Genomic DNA, 25,504 nt, shown 5'->3' with positions numbered 1-25,504 from the left:
AAGAAGTCTGCATGTCACAACTAAGAAGTCCACATGCTGCAACTAAAAGACCCTGCATGCCTCAACAAAGATCCTGTGTGCTGCAACTAAGACCCGGCGCAGCCAAAAAAATAAAAATAAAAAAATAACCAAGGATAGAGAACTTCTGCTTTCTGTAATGGCAAATTACATAATATAAACCAATCCTTCTGCTAAAGACTATTAGAAACAGCTGGACAAAATATAAAAGATCAGTGTGAAGGCACAGAGGGATGATGAGACAGTGAAAAATTTCCAGGCTATATACTGGGGGAGGATGGAAGTCCACAGAGATAAGGCCGGCATTTGGGGACGCTTCTCCTCTGAGAGCATTTGCCAAACCTTGAGGAGAAGTGGCTGACAGCAGTTCTCTTGACAAACTCACAGGTCTAGGGAGACACAGACTGCAGTCCACAGCCCACCTGGAGTGGGCCCTATGGCACACCACATCTTTGGGTTGGAAACCCAAAGGGTTAAAACACAGGAATAAGGTTGAATTAGAAGTAAATAGCCTCTGAAGGGATTACAGCTCAGCTTTGAACATTCTCAGTCCTTAAATTGGACTGATGTGATTCTGAATCACTAATGTGTGCAGGAACCTGGCACAAATAAATAAAAGTCTTCTGTACTGGCAGATATCACTGTTCTAGACCTACAAATGACTTCTATAAGCAATTTAGCAAATACTGTCTGGCACAAAATTATAACAAACCAGACACATAAGTAGACCTGACAACATAAATGAAAACCAGCAAAAATAATAGGGAATAGAAAGAGACCTAAGAAAGATCCAGATATTGGAGTTACAGTAACTTTAAAGTAACTGTGCTTACTATTTTCAAGGGGCTAAAGACAAGATTATAAAATCTCAGAGAAAATTGGAAACTATAATAAAAAGATCAAATGTAGATTTGGGAAGTAAGAACTACTGTAAGTGAAAAAAAGAACTCATCTAAGTTTCTCATCTAAGTATCTAAGTTTAACAGCAGGTTAGACATAGCTTAAAAAACAATTAGTGAGGGCTTCCCTGGTGGTGAAGTGGTTAAGAACCTGCCTGCCAACGCAGGGGACACAGGTTCGAGCCCTGGTCCGGGAAGATCCCACATGCCGTGGAGCAACTAAGCCCATGTGCCACAACTACTGAGCCTGCGCTCTAGAGCCCGCGAGCCAGAACTACTGAGCCCACGTGCCACAACTACTGAAGCCCGCACACTTAGAGCCCGTGCTCCGCAACAAGAGAAGCCACTGCAACAAGAAGCCCACACACTGCAACCAAGAGTAGCACCCGCTCGCTGCAACTAGAGAAAGCCCATGCGCAGCAACGAAGACCCCATGCAGCCAAAACTAAATAAATAAAATAAATAAATTTATAAAAAAGTAAAAAAAACAATTAGTGAACAGGAACATATGTCAGAAACATACAACCAAAATAAAAGCACAGAGAGCCAAAAGATACAAAGCATTATATAAGACAGGGTAAGAATCATAAAGTATATATAACACACCTGTAATTGGAGCTCCAGAAGGAGAGAGTGGGGTAAAAGCAATGTTAGAAGTAATGGCTTAGAAATGTCTGCAAAAAAAGATATAAAACCACAGATTCAGGAAGCCTGACACAATTAAAAAAAAAAATCTATCCCTCGGCACTTCATGCTAAACCGTTAAAAGCCAAAGACAAAGAGAAAAACCTTAAAGGAATTACTAAGATAACATCTCAACAGAAACAATGGAAGGCAGAAGTCAGTGGAATAATTTTTAATTGCTGAAAGAAAATAACCACCAACTTAAAATTCTATACTTAGTGAACTTCTCCTTTAAGAATAAAGAAGAAATAAAGTTATTTTCAATCAACTGAAAACCAAGAGAATTTGTAAGCAGCAGACCCACACTAGAGGAAATACTAAAGATTATTTTTTAGCTGAAGGAAAATACCAGACAGAAGGTAAGAGATTTAAAAAAAAGTTTAGACCACAATATTAGACTTTGATAAGTCAATGACCCATGCTGTAATCTCTACAATGACTACTAAAATAATAAGACAATGTGTAAACAGTAAGCTAAAAGAGGAGAAATATGGGATAATTTTAAAAATTAACCAACTCAAAAATCATGAAAGTAGAGAAAAAGGAACATAAAACAATGTAAAGAGAAAACACAATGTAACAGAATTAAACCCAAATAAAATTAGTAATTATATTAAAAATAAACAGACCAAAATATGCTTGAAGTATGCTCAAATTACAAGACCAAAATTGTGATGCTAGATAAAACAAAGCAAAAGCCAAATATTTTATTTAAAAAAAAAAACACACATCTAAAACATATGGATATAGAAAGGGAGAAAGTATAAAAAAGATTAAAATGCCAACACTAACCAAAAGAAAGCTACAGTAGTTATAGTAATTCCTGACAAAGCAGAGTAGACTTCACGGCAAAGCATTATTAGAGATAAAGAGGGATCCTTCAAAACGGGAGAAGCATTCATCAAGAGGATTTAATAATTCTAATTTTGTATGTACATAATAACAGTCTCAAAATATATAAAACAAAAATTGCTGGGATTAAAAGGAGAAAAAGACATTCATAGTCATAACAGGAAATTTTAACTAGCCTTTCTTATTATCTCATAAAACAAGCAAAAAAAAAATCAATAGGGTTATAGAAGGTTTAAGCAATGCAAATAACAAACTTGACAAATAGTATTCTATAAATGCTGTACCCAACTACTGCATAATTATTTTTAAGAACACATGGAAAATTTACAAAACTTAGCCATATGCTAGGCCACAAACCAAATTGTTATACATATATATTTTTTAAATGAAATCATATAGAGTGTTCATTGAATGCCATTCTATTAAAGTAGATACCTATAATAAAATAGAACTATAAAATCTCCAAATATTTGAAAATTAAGAAATGCAATTCTAAATAACCCATGGGTCAAAAAAGAAATCATTATGAAAATTACATACAATTTTAAACTAAATAATGATAAAAATACTACACATTAAAATGTGTGCAGTGCAGCTAAAGTTGTATTTACAGAAAAATTTATAGCTGTAAATAAATATATTAGGAAAGAAAAAAGGATGAAAATCGACAAGCTAAGCATCTACTTACAAAGGTTAAAAAATCAGCAAATTAGACTCAAGGAAAGGCTGAATAAAATAACAAAAATATGAACAGAAATTAATAAATACAAAATAAACTTACAGTGGAGGGAAGCCACAAAACCAAAAGCTGAATTTTTGAAAAGACAAATAAAATTAATAAGTCCTTAATTTGAACAAGAAAAAAGAGACAAGGGATAGATAACCAGTTAGGAATGAAAAAAGAGATCCTACATTTAAAGAGTCATCTTACACATAAAGTGTAAGAAGATATTACTCTTTATGCAGATACATGTCTTACATTTAGAGGAAGTGGATTTTTTAGAAAAATACAATTTACCAAAAATTGGTGCAATAAAAAATAGAATATTTGAAAGAAATCAAATCTATAATCTTAAACCTTCTCATCAAAAAATCCTCCAGACTCAGAAGGCTTTGCCAGCAAATTCCACCAAATATTTAAGGAGGAATAACCCCAATCTTACAAGAAGTCTTTCAGAAAATAGAAAGAGGCAGCATCTCTCAACTCATTTTAGGAAACAAACGTAACCTTTATACTTAACCCTGATGAAGGAAAATGGAGAATCAGAGAAGGATAAAGAAGAGAAGAGGAGGAGGAAGAAAAACAAGACAAGGAAGATGATGATTAGAGGAGAATTTCACTCTTGAATCTTGAACATACATGCAACAACTCCCAACAAAACACTGGAAATCCAAATTCCGCAGTATATACAAAGGAAAATATATCACAGGTAACTTGGGTCTATGCTAGGAATGCAAGACTGCTATAGCATTCAAAAATCAGTGTAATTCACCTTATTAACAGGACAAAGGACACAAATCATACAATATAGACAAGCATATATAAAGCAAATATTAAAAAAAAATTCAGGGACTTCCCTGGTGGTCCAGTGGTTAAGAATCCGCCTTCCAATGCAGGGGATGGGGTTCAATCCCTGGTCAGGGAACTAAGATCCCACATGCCGCGGGGCAACTAAGTCTGCGTGCTGCAACTACTGAGCCCACGTGCCACAACTAGAGAGCCTGCATGCTGCAACTACAGAGCCCACATGCCACAGCTACAGAGCCCACGTGCTCTGGAGCTCACGCGCTGCAACTACTGAGCCCGCGGACGCTCTGGAGCCCACGTGCCACAACTAGAGAGAAGCCCATGCACCACAACAAAGAGCCCAGCTGCTGCAACGGAAGATCCTGCATGCCACAACTAAGACCTGACGCAGCCAAAATAAATAAATAAATAAGTATTTTTTAAAAATTCAATGGCTGTTTATGTTTTTAAAAAAATTCCTAGAACCCCTTCCATTTCCCTTTCGTGAACAATTTAGTCCTAAAGTCCTTACGTGGAGCAGAGCAAGGCAGGCAACCACGTCAGGGTGAAAAGCCTGAGAAGAATAAGGAGGGCGTCCCCACAGAGGGAAGGCCTGGCGTTGAGAGTGGGGTGAGGAGGGGATGACACGGGTGGCAGCCCAGCACAGAAAGTCAGAGCCTGATGGGCTGAGCAGAGCGTCTCCACGGAGGCAGCCCAGTGCAGGGCATGGGAGCCCGGGGAAGGTGAGCAGGCTACCCATGTGTGGGGGCAGCCTGCCGTGAGAAGTCAGAGGCCCAACAAGGAGAGAAAGGCATCCCCACAGAGGCACTGGCAGCGGAACAAGATTTCTAAGTTGGCGTGAGGAGGTGGCCCAGCAAAAGAATACCAAGACCAAGAGGGGTATGGAAGGTACCTGCACAGTGAGGGGTGGGGACAGGCAGCCCTGCACGGAGCGCTGGAATGCAGGCACAGTGAGCATGGCTTCCTGTGGTGAGAGGCACAGCCAGGTGAGGCGGGCATCCGCATAAGAGAGAGGACAGCAATGACGAGACTAATTACACATGGGGGTGGAGGGACCGATCAAAGAAGCATTTCCACCCTTGGATAAAGGAATTACAAATCTGGAAAGGGAGAAATCCAGAATGAACCCTGCTGTGTTGGACTGCAGTTGGAAGTACTGGTGTGAACATATATTAGCTCCGTCCACTCAGAAGGACTAGGAGTTGCAGCATCTCAAAAGCAATGAGCATACCTAGAACTTAGATCTTGGCTTCCAAAAACTTTTCTCCAATAAAAAGGACCAGATTACATATAGAATAGATAAACAACAAGGTCCTACTGTCTAGCACAGGGAACTATATTCAATATCCTGAGACAAACAAAAATGGAAAAGAATATTAAAAAAAGAATGTATATATATGTATAGCTGAAGCACTTTGCTGTACAGCAGAAATTAACACAACATTGTAAATCAACTATACTACAAATAAAAAAAGAAAAAGAAGAACCAGGGCTCCTGGGAGAAACGGCTGATTCAAAGACTGAGGGAGGGAAAGCAGATGAACCTCAAACATCTCCTGTCAGAAAGCAAGGAAGTGCTCAAAGAATGATGGTGATATGCCAAAATGTCACAGGAACACACCTGAAGTGGATTCCATTGGCTAAATCTGGAATAATTGGAGCATCAAAATAAAAAATAGCAGTAACAGAAGGTGACTCATTCAATAAAATAAGAAACCATGAGTCTATGCCAACATAAATAAACTGAATGTCAGATGAGGATAGGACACACACATAGTTTCACAGGACCGCACCCACAAAAAACACTTGTTGATTACAAAAGGGAAACAGCAATTTCAGAGTGAAGAAGCCTGGCAGATATGACCTTAAGTGAGGAAATTAAAAATCATGAGTAATGGGACATATCAAAATTGTGCACCACTTAATGGTATCAAGTTCATGACAGTCAAGGGAGACCAAGAAGCCTTCCAGACTGGAGAACACTAGAGAGACACCCTAACCAAAGGCAACCCTTAACTCTCAAATGGACAACTACTGGGACAATTAGTGAAACTTAAAAGGGTTCTAAGGATCAGATGGTAGCAATGCATCAAAGTTAATTTCCTGATTTGGATGGCTGTGTTGTAACTATACAGGAGAACATTCTTGTTTGAAAGAAAAACACCCTAAAATAATCGGGGGTAAGGGTCATTAGGTTGGCAATTTACTCTCAAATGGTTCAAGTTAAAAAGTTCTTTAGGGACTTCCCTGGTGGCGCAGTGGTTAAGAATCCACCTGCCAATGCATGGAACATGGGTTCGAACCCAGGTCGGGGAAGATCCCACATGCCGCGGAGCAACTAAGCCCATGCGCCACAACTGCTGAGCCCGCGCTCGAGAGCCTGCGAGCCACAACTACTGAACCCTCGTGCCACAACTACTGAAGTGCGTACGCCTAGAGCCCATGCTCCACAACAAGAGAAGCCACCGCAGTGAGAAGCCCGTGCACCGTGACAAAGAGTAGCCCCCGCTCGCCGCAACGAGAGAAAGCCCGCGTACAGCAACGAAGACCCAATGCAGCCAAAAATTTAAAAAATGTAAAAATAAAAAAAGTTCTTTATACTATATTTGCAACTTTTTCAAAAGTTTGTTTCAAAATTAAAAAATAAAAACTCTTGGGCTTCCCTGGTGGCGCAGTGGTTGAGAGTCCGCCTGCCAATGCAGGGGACACGGGTTCGTGCCCCGGTCCGGGAAGATCCCACATGCCGCGGAGCGGCTGGGCCCGTGAGCCATGGCTGCTGAGCCTGCACGTCCGGAGCCTGTGCTCCGCAATGGGAGAGGCCATAACAGTGAGAGGCCTGCGTACCGAAAAAATAAAATAAAATAAAAATAAAAACTCTTAGAAAACTAAGATAAAAAAGAGAATTCCCTTAACCTGCTAAGGCAGTGCTTCTCAAAGCTGCTGCACAGACTGGAGCCAGTTCTCAAACAGTTACTGATGTGCGATGAGACAGGTACAGAAACCTTTACAACAATATTATAAATTTTATATCTTTTGAATCTAATAAAGAAGAATTTGGGCTTATAACTAAGATGTCTTTTTCTTTTTTTTCTAGTAATTCATCTTTATTTTATCAAAGTATTTGTTTGCCATGGATTGGAAATTTTTTTAAAAACCAGTCCTTCCTCACAGATAGTTTGAGAAGTGTGTGATAAAGAGTATCTATTAACAACAAATGCTACTGCAAACACCATAGTAAAATGTTGAAGCTTTCCCCTGGGAACAAAACTAAATACTGTTACCACTCTTATTTCATATGGTACTAGAGGTCCTAGTCAGTGTAGAAAGGCAAGGAAAAAAAGGTGTAAGAATTAAAAAAACAAACACACAAAAATACTCCTGTTATGTGCAGAATGAGTATAAAGAAAATACAAAATAATTTTTTTCAGAGTCCCAACTACCCTCTTCCAACAACCTCCTGCTTTGTACCCATCCCTGTATATTAAGATAAAGACCAAAGCAAAAATATGATAGTGCCTTTGTCTCACTTAAATATCACTTTAGACCCTGTAACCATTGGACTTTTACGTGTGCTTTGGGCAGGGCCCTGTACATTTCAGATTTCAACTTAATCTGTCATCTAATTCATAAACTTTAACGAAAAGTAAGAGGCTACCCCTTTTCTTTTCTTGGATTTAGGCAGCTATCAAGTTCAGGCTTATAGTTCTAAACTGGAACTGCAAGTTCTTTAAAGGCCTTGTATCTTTCATATTTCCCCATGGCAACCTGAATAGTATAGGCATCCAGCAAGTACTCAATAAATTCCTGTAGAATTGGTTTCAAAGCAGAAACCACTTTCTGCTTTGGAATCGTATTCACAGAATATATGAGCCGAAGATAGAGAAAGATAGACAGACAGACTGGCAGGTAATATAAATACTAAATGAATAAAGAAAGCAAACATTTTTAAAAATAAAAAGTTTGCTGTAATGCCATCAGAGGGTAGTAATGGGAATAAGTTCAGAGTGACTATTTAGGGTCTCGGCTTCCAAGGCTGGCTCTATACTATGTGAGCTCATGGCTCCTTTACTAGGAAATAAGAGAAATGTCCACCTGTATTTGTAATGATTTGAGAAAGTCCAGACCAACTTTAAGAAACATGTAACCCAAAGGACCTAAGAGACTTTTTGCTGGTTTAGAATTATTTCTTACCAAGCATCCTTCCTCTCCACAAGGGTTCACTCATGAAGGTATCCAAAAGAGCCCTGAGATTTAAGTCTGATCCTGTCGCTGGGTATATGACCCAAGCTGTACCACCCTGCGTGAATTCTCAGGGTTTCAGGTACTATGCCAATCAAAGAACCTATGATCATAGGTCTCCTCCAGGTACAGGATTCTGTCCCATTCTTCTCTTCCAGTCCTAGAAAAGGTTCCCAGTTCCAACCCTGCCCCAACCGGCTGTGCAACTTTGGGAACATCCCTTAACTTCTTCCAGACTTCATTTCATCTTCTGTGCAACGAAGACATCGGGACTACATCTGAGGTCTCCTCTAGTTACTCCCCCTACCCGCCCCCCACACCCAAAAAGCACATTAAGATAAAAATAAATTAAAATATGAGAAACTGTGGCACTACTGCATCCACTCATGGTCTGCCTTCAAATTACTGTTTTACACAGAAATATATATCCACAGAGTTTTACAGAGGAATCTCCAACTGGCTCCTGGCAAAGTAAACAGTATTTTCATCATTGCTTCCAGGCTGCCAATTACGATGGAACATTTGGGAAAAGACTCAGCAGAATCAGTGACTGGCACACCTACTGAGTCAGCCATTAGCCATGCCCTGATCAGAGAAGAGACCAGCTCTTGATCTTTCATGTCCCTCTCCTTGTCAAGATTTAAATAAGCTTCCCCCACAAAAGAACCCAACGGTTTCTACTTAATAGCAAGATTCAGCCTAATGGAATAAGACAGATGGAACCAAACACCAAGTATCAGTGCTTGATGAGGAAACAGCAAGTAGACCCTGCTCCATGTCTGACATCTCCCCTTGTCCCTGACTATCACCACCACTGGAACAGAAAGTGCCCCGAAAAGGAGACTGGATGACCTGGGAATCAGTCCCAGCCCTGCTGGACCTGGCACCACAGACCCAGCCCTATTCCATGTCACTTTCCCCCTCACTCCCCATGCTTTAGACACACTGGCCCCCTTGACACCACCAAGCCCTTCACTCAGGGCTCTAGCCCATGCCGCTCCCTCAACCCGAAACACTCTTCCTCTTGCTACGCCATTCTTCACACAACTGGCTCCTGTATCCACTCCAGGTTCAGCTTAAAATGTTACCTCCTCAGGGAAGCTTTCCTGACCATACTATGCAGATGGGTTGCCTACACCACCCAGTGTTCTTTGCCATCACTGTATCTATTTATCTTTTTATTAGCCTTTATTACAACTGTAAGTAGTGCTTGTTTTCTGACTCACCCCCACAAGAGTATAACTTTGCCTGGGAGGGCAAGACTGCCTTTTCTACTTATTGGTACCTATTTGGCATCTAATACCAGTAGCTGGCACATAGTAAGTATTCATTATACGTTTGTTGAATGAATCAGCAACCGTCAGGAGAGCTTCCTAGGCTTCAGTTTAGTTTCAGACCTCCAGGACCACAGTAGCTCACCTTGTACATAGGGCCCCATCTCTGGGTGCTCCCTGACCCGCAGATTATAGGTCTTTTTTTGATCAGACTGTTTCAGCAGATCCCGCACTCGTTCATTATAGATTTCCAGGAAGCTAGAGACATGTAGAAAAAGGCATATAATTAGATCTTGAAAAAATGTGGGAAAAACACTAAGCCAAGAATCAGAAGGTCCTAGTTCTAGTTCTAGCTCTGACAGTCTAAGACCTTGGTCACGCCAGGTTTCCCCCTTGAGTCTCGTTCTGCATGTGTACAATAGGGTTTTGAGCATTGGCTGTCATTACTCCACAGTTTCAGGTTTACAGTGTCAGTGCTGATTCAAGTTTAGCCTTCAAGAGGCTATTTCAGCCATGGGTTTAGGCTGCCACCAGCCTGTGCCTCGATCAGGCCCCCATAGCATAGAGTCTACAAGCATGTTTCTTGAAGTGGTTTTCAAATGTGATCTTTGAGCTCTATTATTCACTGAAGGCATCTCAAGGGCCATGCTGAGCAACACAGGAAGCTAAGTGAGAAGGGTCTGCTCCCCACCCCTAATTTAAGTAGCAGAATTCTCATTTTACCTGTCTTATACACTGGGATTCTGTTTAAGACATGCTGTCTCATTGGTATCTACTGGCATTTTATGCCTTTTTAAAATAATAACACAGCTACAATTCTTAATTAAAATCAGTAAATATTTTGTTAAATAAGAAAGCAGACTTCTCACAGAAAGGTCTTCCTCACTGAAACACAGACGCTTGCCTGTGGAGCCAGCAGTCAGAAAAAAGGCTCCAGTTCAAAGCTGCTCTCTGCACACTCTGCTTATTAAATTTTTCTCCTTAATCTTCTCATATTTGGACACAGGAACTTCAGATATCTCTTAGAATAGTGGTTCCCAGATTTCATGGACAACAGAACACCTAACATATATGTATAAGTTTATACACATAGAGGTTTGCAAATTTTTACTTCATAAACTTAAAAAATGTAAAAATAGTGTTCACAATCATTTAATTTTAAAAACATATAGTTGGGCTTCCCTGGTGGCGCAGCGGTTAAGAATCCGCCTGCCAATACAGGGGACACGGGTTCAAGCCCTGGTCCGGGAAGATCCCACATGCCGCAGAGCAACTACTGAGCCTCTGCTCTACAGCCTGCGAGCCACAACTACTGAAGCCTGCGCACCTAGAGCCCGTGCTCTGCAACGAGAAGCCACAGCAATGAGAAGCTCGTGCACTGCAATGAAGAGTAGCCCCTGCTCGCTGCAACTAGAGAAAGACCGCACACAGCAACAAAGACCCAACGCAGCCAAAAATAAATAAATAAATTTATAAAAAACAAAACAGAAAAACCCCAGACAGACAGTTATTCTTTTTAGGGTAATGAAAATGTTATGTAATTAGATAGTGATGATGGTTGAACAACTTGTAAATATCAAAAAGAAAAATCATTGAAATATATTCTTTAAAAGTGTGAATTTTATGGTATGTGAATTATGTGTCTTTTTTTTTTTTTTTTTTTTTTTTTTGCGGTACGCAGGCCTCTGACCGCTGTGGCCTCTCCCGTTGTGGAGCACAGGCTCCGGACGCGCAGGCCCAGCGGCCATGGCCCACGGGCCCAGCCGCTCTGCGGCACGCGGGATCCTCCTGGACCGGGGCACGAACCCGCGTGCCCCATATCGGCAGGCGGACTCTCAACCACTGCGCCACCAGGGAAGCCCTGTCTCATGTTTTTAAACAAGGACATTGAACACCAAAAACAAAAGCAAAAAAGAATACAGAGAATTAAGGGCAATTGGTAACCTTCCACCAACATTTACAGTTCAGACTGGTTAAAACGTCACGTTGGGGTGACGTTCTATTCCTAGCACTAGTCTAGGAACTAGAGTTTGGGAACTACTGACCTGGAGAACAACCCAGGAGGGGCTGGAACAGAAATCCCAAAAGCTAGTATGAAACTGTACAGAAAATAAAGGAAAGGAAACCAGCTAGCCAGGGGAAGCTGGTCCACAGGAGACACCAGTTTGTTAAGCCTGAGGATAGGAACTAAGTTTCCTACAACCTAAAACCTAAGTAAGTTTTTCATCTTGTACTGCAAGGTATTTCTGCTGTGGCTTTTCTCCATTCCTCTGGGCGACTATGGAAGTGGAGAGGACAGCTCTGGAGTGGAAACAGAAACACTTCAGGCTGCAGAGACAGACAGGTTCTTACCTTACTTTTATTCTGCAGGAGGAAGGCAGTGGGGCACAGTTTTCCTCCCTGACAAAGAGACCCTGCACAAACCAGAGGATTGGAGTTTCACTGAAGGGAGTGTACAAAGAAGACCTACTTTGAGGGGATCCAATCAAAAGAGAGTCTATACCTCACATATCCGTGGTGTCAGCCCAACAGAGGCCTGGAGAACAGAAGAGAAGAAAGCATTACTGTTCACTCACGGTGATGCTCTCCCCCCAACACCCAGGGCCCACCCTCAGCAGGGATGGGCTCCTTGTGCTAGCCGCTTCACTTCAGGCAGTTTCCCCGGCGGTATGTGGAACACTCTATTTGCCAATGCTCTCAGGAGACTCTCATGGGAGGAATGTACCAGATGAGAGGCAGATCACCGCCGTAAGAAGGAAGAGAGAAGAAGCTAGCAAACCCAGATACATACTTTCATGCAGAGAAAGTTACATCCTTCTTGGATGAATTCACTTTACCATGGTGGTCCCTCCCAGAACCCTATCTCCTAACCCTGCACACACAGGAGGACTAGAGTACATGGGTGTGCAAAACACACATTTAGAGAGAAGCGGCTTCTTTTTTCATCTTGGATCCAGTGCTAACTTATACTCAGGTTAAGGGCTTTACACCCCTGGGTTATTGGGAATTTTCTTCTTTTAATTTAAAATCTATAAAATCAGGCTAAACATGGACGTAGTAAGCAATGATCTGGGCCCACGGCAGCAGGGATAATCTTTCAGGAGGAACAACGTCCTAGAGAATGTCCCTGTGTGGTGTTATTTGTCACCTGCCCTACCAGTTCATCTCACCAGGGTACTTCTAAGCCTAAAACAAAGAGGTATTCTTAAGGAACTCTACCCTCCCAATTTTCCATGATAAAGGAAGGCTCTCATAAGTCCTACACACTTTTGAAAGCTCCCATCCCAGTAGCTGGTTCTCCTGCTTCTTTCTGAACACTCAGATCGAACACACACATAGCCCCATATCCACATGGCCTTAGCCAGCACTTAACACTCAGTCTGGGACTTGTCTACACCAAAGGTGTTAAAAAGCTACAGGTGATGAACTTGGAAATGATATGAGAAATTCAGAAGAACTGACAAGGTCTGTGTCATCAAAGGGAATTGTAAAATTCTAAGATTCTTCAGGGTGTAATAAAGAGGGGCTAAATTATTCAAAGTTTACCTTTCAATTAAAGTGCTGAGAAACATCCTTTTTTTAAACTTTTTATTTTATAAAAAGTTATATAGCTGATTAACAATATTGTGTGAGTTCCAGGTGTACAGCAGAGTGATTCAGTTACAGATATACATGTATCTATTCTTTTTCAAATTCTTTTCCCATTTAGGTTGTTACATAATACTGAGCAGAGTTCCCTGTGCTATACAGTAGGTCCTTGTTGGTTATCCATTTTAAATATAGCACTGTGTACATGTCAATCCCAAACTCCCTAACTATCCCTCGCCCCACCCTTGCCCCCTGGTAACCATAAATTTGTTCTCTAAGTCTGTGAGCCTGAAGAAATGCATTCTTAATACAGAATAGGACCCATTAAATCTTACTGAAGTTGACTGACTATGAAACTCACATCCTCTCTCAGTGGCAAGGACAATGCAAGATTCAGGCTTCCTGTGGCTTTAGGAAGATACTGCATTCCAATCCCAATACTCACTGGGGTGCCCAGCATGGTGTATGTCTTCCCAGAGCCTGTCTGCCCATAGGCAAAAAGGCATATGTTGTAGCCTTTGGCAGCTCCAGACAGTACTTCAGTCCCCAAATCCTGGAACACCTATAACAATAAAAATAGAGAGCATGTCACTCTGGTCCTTCTTCCCACAGCAGCTTGTAAATTATTTTTTAACCTATAATAATATAAAATGTTTCAAACATCCATGACTATAAATTCCCCACTGTTTTATGAGAATCAATTCAGTTTCAAAAAAAGATTGCTGACTGCCACCACTTCTGAGCAGAAGATGGCTGTGCCTCCCACATATGCTGATCTTGGCAAATCTGCCAGGGATGTCTTCACCAAGGGCTATGGATTTGGCTTAATAAAACTTGATTTGAAAACAAAATCTGAGAATGGACTGGAACTTACAGGTTCAGCCAACACCGAGACCACCAAAGTGACGGGCAGTCTGGAAAGCAAGTACAGATGGACCAAATATGGTCTAACGTTTACGCAGAAATGGAACACTGACAACACACTACGCACGGAGATTACCGTGGAAGATCAGCTTGCACGTGGCCTGAAGCTGACCTTCGATTCATCCTTCTCATCAAACACTGGGGGAAAAAAATGCTAAAATCAAGACAGGGTACAAGTGGGAACATATCAACCTGGGTTGTGATGTCGATTTCAACAGTGCTGGGCCTTCCATCCGGGGTGCTCTGGTGCTGCGTTATGAGGGCTGGCTGGCTGGCTGGCTACCAGGTGAATTTTGAGACCGCAAAGTCTTGAGTGACCCAGAGCAACTTTGCGGTTGGTTACAAGACGGATGAGTTCCAGCTTCACACTAATGTAAATGATGGGACAGAGTCTGGCGGCTCCATTTTTCAGAAAGTGAAAAGTTGGAGACTGCTGTTAATCTGGCCTGGACAGCAGGAAACAGTAACACTCACTTCAGAATAACAGCAAAGTACCAGATCGACCCTGATGCCTGCTTCTTGGCTAAAGTGAATAACTCCAGCCTGACAGGGTTAGGATATACTCAGACCCTAAAGCCAGGTATCAAACTGACACTGTCAGTTCTGCTGGATGGCAAGAATGTCAACGCTGGTGGCCACAAGCTTGGTCTAGGACTGGAGTTTCAAGCATAAATGAATACTGTACAATCATTTAATTTTAAACTATTTTGCAGCATAGCTACCTTCAGAATTTAGCGTACCTTTTAATGTTGTATGTCTGGGATGAAAGTATCGCTAAATATCATGTTAGACTTCCAGGTTAAAGATGATTCAGCTTTAGGGTGTTACCCTTGCAGAGGTACAGAAGCAACCCAATTTCAAAAAAGGTCCTTTCAGCTGTAGACTTGAGGGGGAGCTTGCTGGCCCCTCTAGAGATGTCAGGTTTCTTTTTTACCTAGAAATGGCTGCAAGTGGAAGTTGATAATTTGCAGGCACTTTGTACTTTGTAAATTCGTATTGAGTAAATGAATGAAATTGTGACTTCCTGAGAATTGAACCTTGGTTTCCTACCCTGATTGAGGAGAGACTCTTTGATGGTGTATACAAACTCATCTGAAAGGGACTTTTTTAGGCAGGGACTTTTTCCACCGCAATCCATCACCTCTTTTACACCAAAAAGTAGTCTGCGGGGCATGGTTGCTGCTTCTTTTGTGCCATTTTGGGGTGGAGAAGGCGGATGTGATGAAGCCAATAATTCAGGACTTAATTGTGTTTTTTCTCATGTTGTGTTTTTTCGCCCTTGCACCAGAGTATGAAATAGCTTCTAAAGAGCTCCAGTTGAAAGCTGGGAAGAGTCTCTGTAACTGTAATCACATGGGGACAACACTCAGAATCTAAACTGAACTTCTGTTGTATTCTCGCCACTCAGTTTATTTTTTAGCAGTTTAATGGGTACGTTTTAGAGTCTTCCATTTTGTATGGAATTAGTTCCTCCCCTTCAAATGCTATAATTAACATCACTTAAAAATAAAACTTGAATAAAATACTGAAACCTTAAAAAAAAAAAGAAGATTGCTAAGGAAAATTCATTCATTCAGTTAGTCAGTCAAATATTTTTCAAAGTGCTTACTATATGCCGGGCCCAAGGCTAGACATTAAAGACACAAAATTGATATATATGGTCCCTAACCTTAAGGCAAAAAGAGTCTGGGAGAAAGGCAAAGACACGCAAGCAAATTAGTAAAGAAAAACCATGTACATTAATTCTTTTTCTTTCCCATTACCAAAAAAAAAAAGTTTAATATGGTTAATCAGGTAAAGCTACAATGAAATACTGCACAGTAACAATTCACACAAATTCAGGGTCTCAAGACACCACACTGAGAATCAGTTAAGCCCAGAAGTTAGGGAGGAGTTTTCCCTATGGGGCCCTTTTCTACATGCTGCCTCTTCAGACTGATCCTAACAGCTGACTGCTTCCACTGTCACTCATCTCTGTAGTGGTCAGCTTTAATGAATCAGAAACAGCCAGAGGTCCTCCTATGAAAACCCCTGTACTTTGTGTAGTGTCTGAAAGTCCTGTTGGACTCTGTCAGGCAGACCCCAGGCTCAGGACAAAACAGCCTGGCTTATGGGGAAGGCATAGCTTCCAGCTGAACCAGTCCTCAGCAGAAGGCCACATAGACATCTACATACACAGCTGGTATGGTGGGCATTTACCCTTTGTATTGCTGCTACTCAGCATCCAAATACTCTTCCTATCTGCGGGGGGAACCTGATTGTGTCAGTCTTGGTTGGAAGCAGGGCCCAACCCTCCCCGACGGAAGCCAAATAGTCCAGGAAACCCTCTCCACCTCCTGGTGGCTAGAACACGAACATGTGAAATGAGGCCCGCCAACTAGGTGCTTGCGCTTGAATTTTCAAAGAATGACACAAAAACAAAGGAATAAATTCTCCTTGTTGGCATCGAGAGTCCATCGGTACTACATCCTGAACACACAAGTGCCAAGTGTGGTGCTCAAATCAGACTATTCTGTGATACGGCTTTGCCGGGCTTCCCTGCTACCTAGGGCCCCATGGTTTCCTGCTCATTTTTCTACTTTCCCTTAAATTCTGTGAATCTCCTGATACAGTTCCAAATTGGTTCCAAATTGGAATACTGTTCTTATGGTTCATAGCTGTGGGACCATACAAATTTGTATGGTCCCACAAAATTTTACTTAAAATTTGTAAGCCTCCGTTTCTTTCCCAGTAAAGTGGATATTTTGTAACTATATCACAGGTTTGTTGTGAAGATTAAGTGAGATAACACACATAACTAGGGACCACGGGAACGAAGATAGCAGTTGCTGACCTAAGACTATACTACCCTATTGTGTTTTAGCAGCTATAGTTATGCTTCTTGACCAATGAACTATTTATGTTTTGTTTGTTTTTTAGTGCTTCTAATATTCAGGCATAGGGCCAAAATAACCCAGGGAGTGGTAAAAGATTTGGACCTTGGACCATTCCCACCCCCTTCACCAATCTCCCTCCCAGCTCTGTACTCGCCATTCATTCACCTCTATATTAGCAAAACTGAAAATTGGGCAGAGTTCTCTTTGCCTCCTGACATCTGTCTTGGTAAAATTCCCAGGGACTGAAGGAAGGAGAGGTTATTTCTCTTCACCAGACCACTTGAGTTGGCTGCTACCCATTTACTAGTTGGAAATGTTCCCCAAAACTCAACCTTTCTTTCTAGTGCTCCAGAAGAAAGTGGAAACAGAGGTGCAGACAGAGCAAGGCCACATCTAGTGAAAGTGTTATTTCTTCCCACCACTCACACAGCAGAGCAGAATGAGCTCAGTGGATTGTAAAGGAAGACAGCAGAATGTTACTCTGCCCATGTCTTTATCCAAATTCAAATAATCACCTGGAGGTTTTATGAAAAACATCTTTGAAGATACCATTTTCACTCAACAGTAAAAGATGTGAACAAGAAAAACTAGTAGGCTCCAAACGTGGAACTGGTAGAAAGTTCAGATTCCATTCTTCAAGAACTGTGAGGCTTAGCTCATCATAAATTCTAGGAAAAACCACAGCCCTAAATAGAGCACAACAGAGCCAGATGACACCGTGGTTCACTCTGACTGTGGTATTATAATGAAGCAGATGGAAACAGCTCAATATGAATACCAAGAACAGTTTGAAGGCTAAAATAAATCACCAAAAGGCAATCTAAAGCTAGAGGGTCCAGTTCAGGAGGAGAGATGAGCAGTGTAACTTTATTTTTTCTGGAATATAAACAGAAGAAAGCATTCAACAGACAGGTTAATTTTATGTGACACAGCACTTCCAGTCTTTTTAAGGATGTGCTAAATAGGGGATAGTCCACTGGATGCTTCTGTACTGGGACTCACAACACCTGAAGCCTAAACCAAAATCCCTAGCAATACTCATTTCCTAAGGGCAACTGAAACTAGGAACCAGAATTTTTGATGTTCAACATCATATGTCATTAGAGTTGCAAATTAAAACAAAGAGATACCAGACACACCTGTTAGAATGGCCAAAATCCAACACACTGACAACACCAAATGCTGACAAGGATATGGAGCAATAGGAAATCTCATTCATTGTTGATGGGAATGCAGAATGGTACAGACACTTTGGAAGACGTTTTGCCAGTTTTTTGTGTTTTTATTTATAAAATAAAAATATTATTCTTTTTTCTTTTAACATCTTAATTGGAGTAAAATTGCTTTACAATGGTGTGTTAGTTTCTGCTTTATAACAAAGTGAATCATTTATACATATACATATGTTCCCATATCTCCTCCCTCTTGCGTCTCCCTCCCACCCTCCCTTTCCCACCCCTCTAAGTGGTCACAAAGCACCGAGCTGATCTCCCTGTGCTATGCGGCTGCTTCCCACTAGCTATCTATTTTACATTTGGTAGTGTAATAATGTCCATGCCACTCTCTCACTTCATCTCAGCTTACCCTTCCCCCTCCTCCCCATGTCCTCAAGGCCATTCTCTACATCTGCGTCTTTATTCCTGTCCTGCACCTAGGTTCTTCAGAACCATTTTTTTTTTTAGATTCCATATATATGTGTTAGCATATGGTATTTGTTTTTCTCTTTCTGTCTTACTTCACTCTGTATGACAGACTCTAGGTCCATCCACCTCACTACAAATAACTCAATTTCACTACAAATAACTCTTTTTATGGCTGAGTAATATTCCATTTAAACATATCATTCTTAACATACAATGTGGCAAGCATGCTCCCTTGGTATTTACCCAAAGGGGCTGAAAACATATCCACACAAAAAGCTGCACACAGATGTTTACAGAAGCTTTATTCATAATTGCCAAACCTTGGAAGCAACCAAGGTGTCCTTCAATAGGTGAATGTGTAAACTGTGGTACATCCAGATGACAGGATATTACTCAGTGCTAAAAAGAAATGAGCTATCATGCCATGAAAAAACATGGAGGAAACTTAAATGCACACTGCTAAGTGAAAGAAGCCAATCTGAAAAGGCTACTTACTGTATGATTCCAACTATATGAATGTCTGGAAAACGAAAACTATGGAGACAGTAAAAACATCAGTGATTGGGTGGAGTTGGGGGAGGGACAGATGACAGGTGGAGTGCACACGATTTTTAGGGCACTGAAACTACTCTCTATGATACTATAATGGTGTACACATGTCATTATACATTTGTCAAACCCAAGAATGAACAAAACCAAAAATGAACCCTAATATAAACTATGGACATTAGATGATATATCAGTCAATGTAGGTTCACCACCTGCAACGAATGTACCACAACAGTGTGCAATGTTGATAGTTTGGGGGCAGGAGGTATATGGGATCTCTCTGCACTTTGTGCTCAACTCTTCTGTAAACCTAAAACTACTCTAACAAATAAAGTCTATTTTTTAAAAAGAAGATCCACAAGATAAATCTCAAGGAATGGACTTCCCTGATATCAGCAACATTTAGCAGACAAACCCTTCTCAAAAGCAGTTAGAATCAACTATGTCTCTGGAGATTTCATGATGACTGTTTAAGGTCCAAGAATAATGGTTGCGCTGTATTTTCCTATAGGAACTTTTCGCTGATAGATTTTTTGTTTGTTTGTTTGCTTGTTTTTGGTAGCTCTGTAGTTCTTTCTATTATATACTATGTTCTCTGAGCCCCAAGTAGACTCATAACAACAAAAACAACAACAAAAACTGTGATTTCCATTTAGGATGAAAAAGGGTTCAAAATGATGAAATAAATATTGATTTCAAATACAGGTATCAGAAATTGTTGGAACTTCCCTGGTGGTCCAGTGGGTAAGACTCCATGCTCCTAATGCAGGGGCCTCAAGTTCGATCCCTGGTCAGGGAACTAGATCCCACAAGCATGCCGCGTGCCGCAACTAAAAAAGGTCCCACACACCGCAATGAAGATCTCGCGTACGGCAACTAAGACCTGAAGCAGCCTAAATAAATAACTACTAAAAAAAATTATTGGTAAGTGAGAAGTAAAAGGGACATTTCAAGGAGGGAAAAATGTTAGTTAAAAATAAATCTATAAAAGTATGAGATTAGATCACTCCCTAACACCATACACAAAAATAAGCTCAAAATGGATTTAAGACCTAAATGTAAGGCCAGAAACTATCAAACTCTTAGAGGAAAACAGTGGCGGAACACTCTACGACATAAATCACAGCAAGATCCTTTCTGACCCAACTCCTGGAGAAATGGAAATAAAAGCAAAAATAAACAAATGGGACCTAATGAAACTTAAAAGCTTTTGCACAGCAAAGGAAACCATAAACAAGACCAAAAGACAACCCTCAGAATGGGAGAAAATATTTGCAAATGAAGCAACTGACAAAGGATTAATCTCCAAAATATATAAGCAGCTCATGCAGCTCAATAACAAAAAAACAAACAACCCAATCCAAAAATAGGCAGAAGACCTAAATAGACATTTCTCCAAAGAAGATATACAGACTGCCAACAAACACATGAAAGAATGCTCAACACCATTAATCATTAGAGAAATGCAAATCAAAACTACAATGAGATATCATCTCACACCGGACAGAATGGCCATCATCAAAAAATCTAGAAACAATAAATGCTGGAGAGGGTGTGGAGAAAAGGGAACCCTCTTGCACTGTTGGTGGGAATGTAAATTGATACAGCCACTGTGGAGAACAGTATGGAGGTTCCTTAAAGAACTACAAATAGAGCTACCATACAACCCAGCAATCCCACTACTGGGCATATACCCTGAGAAAACCGTAATTCAAAAAGAGTCATGTACCAAAATGTCCATTGCAGCTCTATTTACAATAGCCCGGAGATGGAAACAACCTAAGTGTCCATCATCGGATGAATGGATAAAGAAGATGTGGCACATATATACAATGGAATATTACTCAGCCATAAAAAGAAACGAAATTGAGCTATTTGTAATGAGGTGGATGGACCTAGAGTCTGTCATACAGAGTGAAGTAAGTCGGAAAGAGAAAGACAAATGCCGTATACTAACACATATATATGGAATTTAAGAAAAAAAATGTCATGAAGAACCTAGGGGTAAGACAGGAACAAAGACACAGACCTACTAGAGAATGGACTTGAGGATATGGGGAGGGGGAAGGGTAAGCTGTAACAAAGCGAGAGAGAGGCATGGACATACATACACTACCAAACGTAAGGTAGATAGCTAGTGGGAAGCAGCTGCATAGCACAGGGAGATCAGCTGGGTGCTTTGTGACCGCCTGCAGGGGTGGGATAGGGAGGGTGGGAGGGAGGGAGACGCAAGAGGGAAGAGATATGGGAATACATGTATAACTCATTCACTTTGTTATAAAGCAGAAACTAACACACCATTGTAAAGCAATTATACTCCAATAAAGATGTAAAAAAATAATAAATCTAAAAACCGTGTGTTAGTAGGCATCTTTAAACTGGAAAATAATTCTAGACAACTCTGGAAACTATTCAAACATATGTTTTCACTAGCACTGTTAGCTGCTAGGAAAACCTCAAGTAGCCCAGAGTTGTACTTACTTTTACTTCTCATCACACAGAGACCGTGAGGTACAGCTGGTACTATTTGTGGATCTACTGACCCATCCTATCTCCAAACTTGTGGCAGCAGTACAGAAAACTAGGGTTCAGGGCCTATTATTTGAGGAGAGTATTCATGTACAAAATATAACAATGCGGCCTGGAGTTGGGGAAAGGGCTTAGAATAATTTGCCTTCCTCTAAATAGCTACAGTTATAGTTTAATGGTTAAGAACACAGGCTTCACAACTTAACAGATTTGAAATCTGGTTCCTGGGGCAAGTAACCTTCCCTCAGTTTCCTCACCTGTGAAATGGAGATTAAAGAGCACCTAAAACTCACAGGGTTTTTGAGAGGATTAACTGTGTAAATACATGTAAAACTTTAAGAACAATGGCACAAAGTAAGCACTTTACTGTGCTAGTTTTCGTTGTTATTGTTACTACATATTATTTTTTTCCATTTTTTGGTATAAGGAGTACTCAAAAGAGTTAACATTCTCGCTGGTACTCCCATGTACTTTAAAAGAACCATGGACTTTTGGAAAATCCAATACAGACACCATAGTTAATATGCCCCAACTTCACATAGATACCTTTAAAAAAACTTCTACCTTCCATCTTATTAAATATTCATTTCTAAAAAATCTTCAGAAACCATTAATGTAAAAAAAATTGTAAACTCTTTCTTCATGTCTTACCGGTTTTGCTAGGGCCTAAGGATCATTCTTTCCCTTCTATAAGTATGAAAATCATGTAACTGAAAGAGAGGTTACCTAGCCAATAAAATACATGAAGTTCTTAACCCTTAATACTTTCCCACAGAAAGGCTTCATACATTTCTCTTTTTTCCCAGGCTTTTTAAAAAATTAAGGTATTATTGACATATTAGTTTCAGGTATATAACATAATGATTCAACATTTCTATATACCACAAAATGATCACCACAGAGCTTACGTGGTGGCGCAGTGGTTAAGAATCCGCCTGCCAATGCAGGGGACACGGGTTCGAGTCCTGGTCCAGGAAGATCCCACATGCCACGGAGCAACTAAGCCCATGCACCACAACTACTGAGTCTGCGCTCTGGAGCCCGCGAGCCACAACTACTGAGCCCACGTGCCTAGAGCCCGTGCTCCACAACAAGAGAAGCCACAGCAATGAGAAGCCCACACACCTCAATGAAAAGTAGCCACCACTCGCTGCAACTAGAGAAAGCCCGCGCACAGCAACAAAGACCCAACTCAGCCAAAAATAAATAAATAAACAAATAAATAAATTTATTTTTAAGAAAAATGATCACCACAATAAATCGAGTTAACATCCATCACCATACACAGTTACAAATTTTTTTCTCCTCCTGTGATCTTTCACAATCCACCCACCTAGCTACTTTCAAATATGCAATACAGTATTATTAACTATAGTCACCACGCTGTACATCATATCCCCATGACTTATTCATTTTATAGCTGTAAATTTGTACCTTTTGACCCATACATTTCTATTATAAAATGAAATAGCTATTATCAACTATGATTTTCACACAGAAAAGAAATTCTTCACCAGTTTTTGTTAATTTACCTAAGAAATATTTATGAGAAAACAGCTTTAAATTCTATGATGTATTCCATCTAAATGGATTTTAAACACGTATCTCTTGGTCTATAACTCCACTGTTAAAAGGACTGTACTAGAAGACTTTTTTTTCCCATTTAGTAACACTGCTACTTAATGCAGTAATAGATGTCATCTTTATTGACAAGGATCAGTATTTGAGTATTCACCATGAGAAGTATTCTTATAATGTTTTATTACATAAATAAATATACTTAAAATAGAAAAAACCCAGAAAATGCTGATAAAAATACTCCCACCATTTAAACATAACCATTGTTAACATTTTGGTGTACAGCTTACTCTTTCAGACTTTTGTTCTATTCCTAGATAATATCTAATGTCCCTTTCAGGTCTTAAATTCTGATGTAAATATAGTAATTAGGAATACTTGAATACAATGAGGATACTAACTAAACCCAATTGTTTTTATTTTTTATTTTACTATAGTTATTTATGATACTCATAAGTACAGTTTTCCCTATATTTATAATTAGACAACTTAATATTTTAATTTCAAATTCTATTTAATTTCTCAGTAGGAAAGCATGCTATAGCCCCACCCATCAGGTATCCAAGTCTACCTAAGCCACAGCCCAGGCCCCACTGTCCACCTGGCTATAGCTTACCCAAAGAGCAAACAAGGTATTTAGGAAGGGAAAGAAAGTCTCAACTGTGCCAGCTGTGCCAAAACAACCCCACAAAGTATCAGGAAATGCTGTCCACTCTTTATAAATGTCAGGCCACTCCCTTAACACCACTGCAGGTCACTGATCTTTGGGTCTCTGCCCAGTATAAATGTTCACATTTCCTTCCCACTGTAAGCCCAGCTAGGGGTTAATCAACATCATTTGGATCCTGCCCCTGGTTTTTTGTAGCAGATTTTTCCAGAGAAAACAGGCAACGGCCTATATTTGACTTTGACAGATGAAACTATTTGGTTCCTCCACTTTACACTGTGAACTACAGAGAGATTTATTTCCCATATTTATTCATATCATATATGTATATCCATGCAATGTATACCATGGAAATTTCTGTTTAAACAGTTTCCAATGAACAGGAGGAGAAAGAAACTACAAGAGAAATTTTGAAATGCAGGTAAAGATACACAAGGCCAACTGGAACGTATGCCATACCCAATGAGGAGAAGAATCATTATTCTGAAAGAAACAAGTCCTTCTTTTTATTTTTAATTAATTTTTTAATTTTTTAACACCTTTATTGGAGTATAATTGCTTTACAGTGGTGTGTGAGTTTCTGCTTTATAACAAAGTGAATCAGTATACATATACATGTGTTCCCATATCTCTTCCCTCTTGTGTCTCCCTCCCACCCTCCCTATCCCACCCTTCTAGGTGGTCACAAAGCACCGAGCTGATCTCCCTGTGCTATGCGGCTGCTTCCCACTAGCTATCTACCTTACGTTTGGTAGTGTATGTATGTCCATGCCTCTCTCTCGCTTTGTTACAGCTTACCCTTCCCCCTCCCCATATCCTCAAGTCCATTCTCTAGTAGGTCTGTGTCTTTATTCCTGTCTTACTCCTAGGTTCTTCATGACATTTTTTTTTCTTAAATTCCATATATATGTGTTAGTATACGGCATTTGTCTTTCTCTTTCCGACTTACTTCACTCTGTATGACAGACTCTAGGTCCATCCACCTCATTACAAATAGCTCAATTTCGTTTCTTTTTATGGCTGAGTAATATTCCATTGTATATATGTGCCACATCTTCTTTATCCATTCATCCGATGATGGACACTTAGGTTGTTTCCATCTCCGGGCTATTGTAAATAGAGCTGCAATGAACATTTTGGTACATGACTCTTTTTGAATTATAGTTTTCTCAGGGTATATGCCCAGTAGTGGGATTGCTGGGTTGTATGGTAGCTCTATTTGTAGTTCTTTAAGGAACCTCCATACTGTTCTCCACAGTGGCTATATCAATTTACATTCCCACCAACAGTGCAAGAGGGTTCCCTTTTCTCCACACCCTCTCCAGCATTTATTGTTTCTAGATTTTTTGATGATGGCCATTCTGACTGGTGTGAGATGATATCTCATTGTAGTTTTGATTTGCATTTCTCTAATGATTAATGATGTTGAGCATTCTTTCATGTGTTTGTTGGCAATCTGTATATCTTCATTGGAGAAATGTCTATTTAGGTCTTCTGCCCATTTTTGGATTGGGTTGTTTGTTCTTTTGTTATTGAGCTTCATGAGCTGCTTGTAAATTTTGGAGATTAATCCTTTGTCAGTTGCTTCATTTGCAAATATTTTCTCCCATTCTGAGGGCTGTCTTTTGGTCTTGTTTATGGTTTCCTTTGCTGTGC

The 25,504-nt window shown here is 40.3% G+C and overlaps 1 protein-coding gene and 1 pseudogene across 1 annotated transcript in view; one reads left to right on the top strand and one right to left on the bottom strand.

Annotated features, from left to right (window-relative positions):
* The window catches only part of STARD9 (StAR related lipid transfer domain containing 9), a 127,017-nt gene that overhangs the window by 53,093 nt on the left and 48,420 nt on the right, over nucleotides 1–25,504 (bottom strand). Inside the window, 4 exon segments of the mRNA XM_060002350.1 lie at nucleotides 9,640–9,752; nucleotides 11,847–11,908; nucleotides 11,998–12,030; nucleotides 13,528–13,644. Coding sequence (XP_059858333.1) covers nucleotides 9,640–9,752; nucleotides 11,847–11,908; nucleotides 11,998–12,030; nucleotides 13,528–13,644 — 325 coding nt within the window.
* LOC132419672 (non-selective voltage-gated ion channel VDAC1-like) lies at nucleotides 13,826–14,762 on the top strand (annotated as a pseudogene).

The sequence above is a fragment of the Delphinus delphis genome, chromosome 2 (assembly GCF_949987515.2).
Source record: "Delphinus delphis chromosome 2, mDelDel1.2, whole genome shotgun sequence".
Taxonomy (NCBI): domain Eukaryota; kingdom Metazoa; phylum Chordata; class Mammalia; order Artiodactyla; family Delphinidae; genus Delphinus; species Delphinus delphis.
This window is presented reverse-complemented; position numbering and strand designations above follow the sequence as displayed.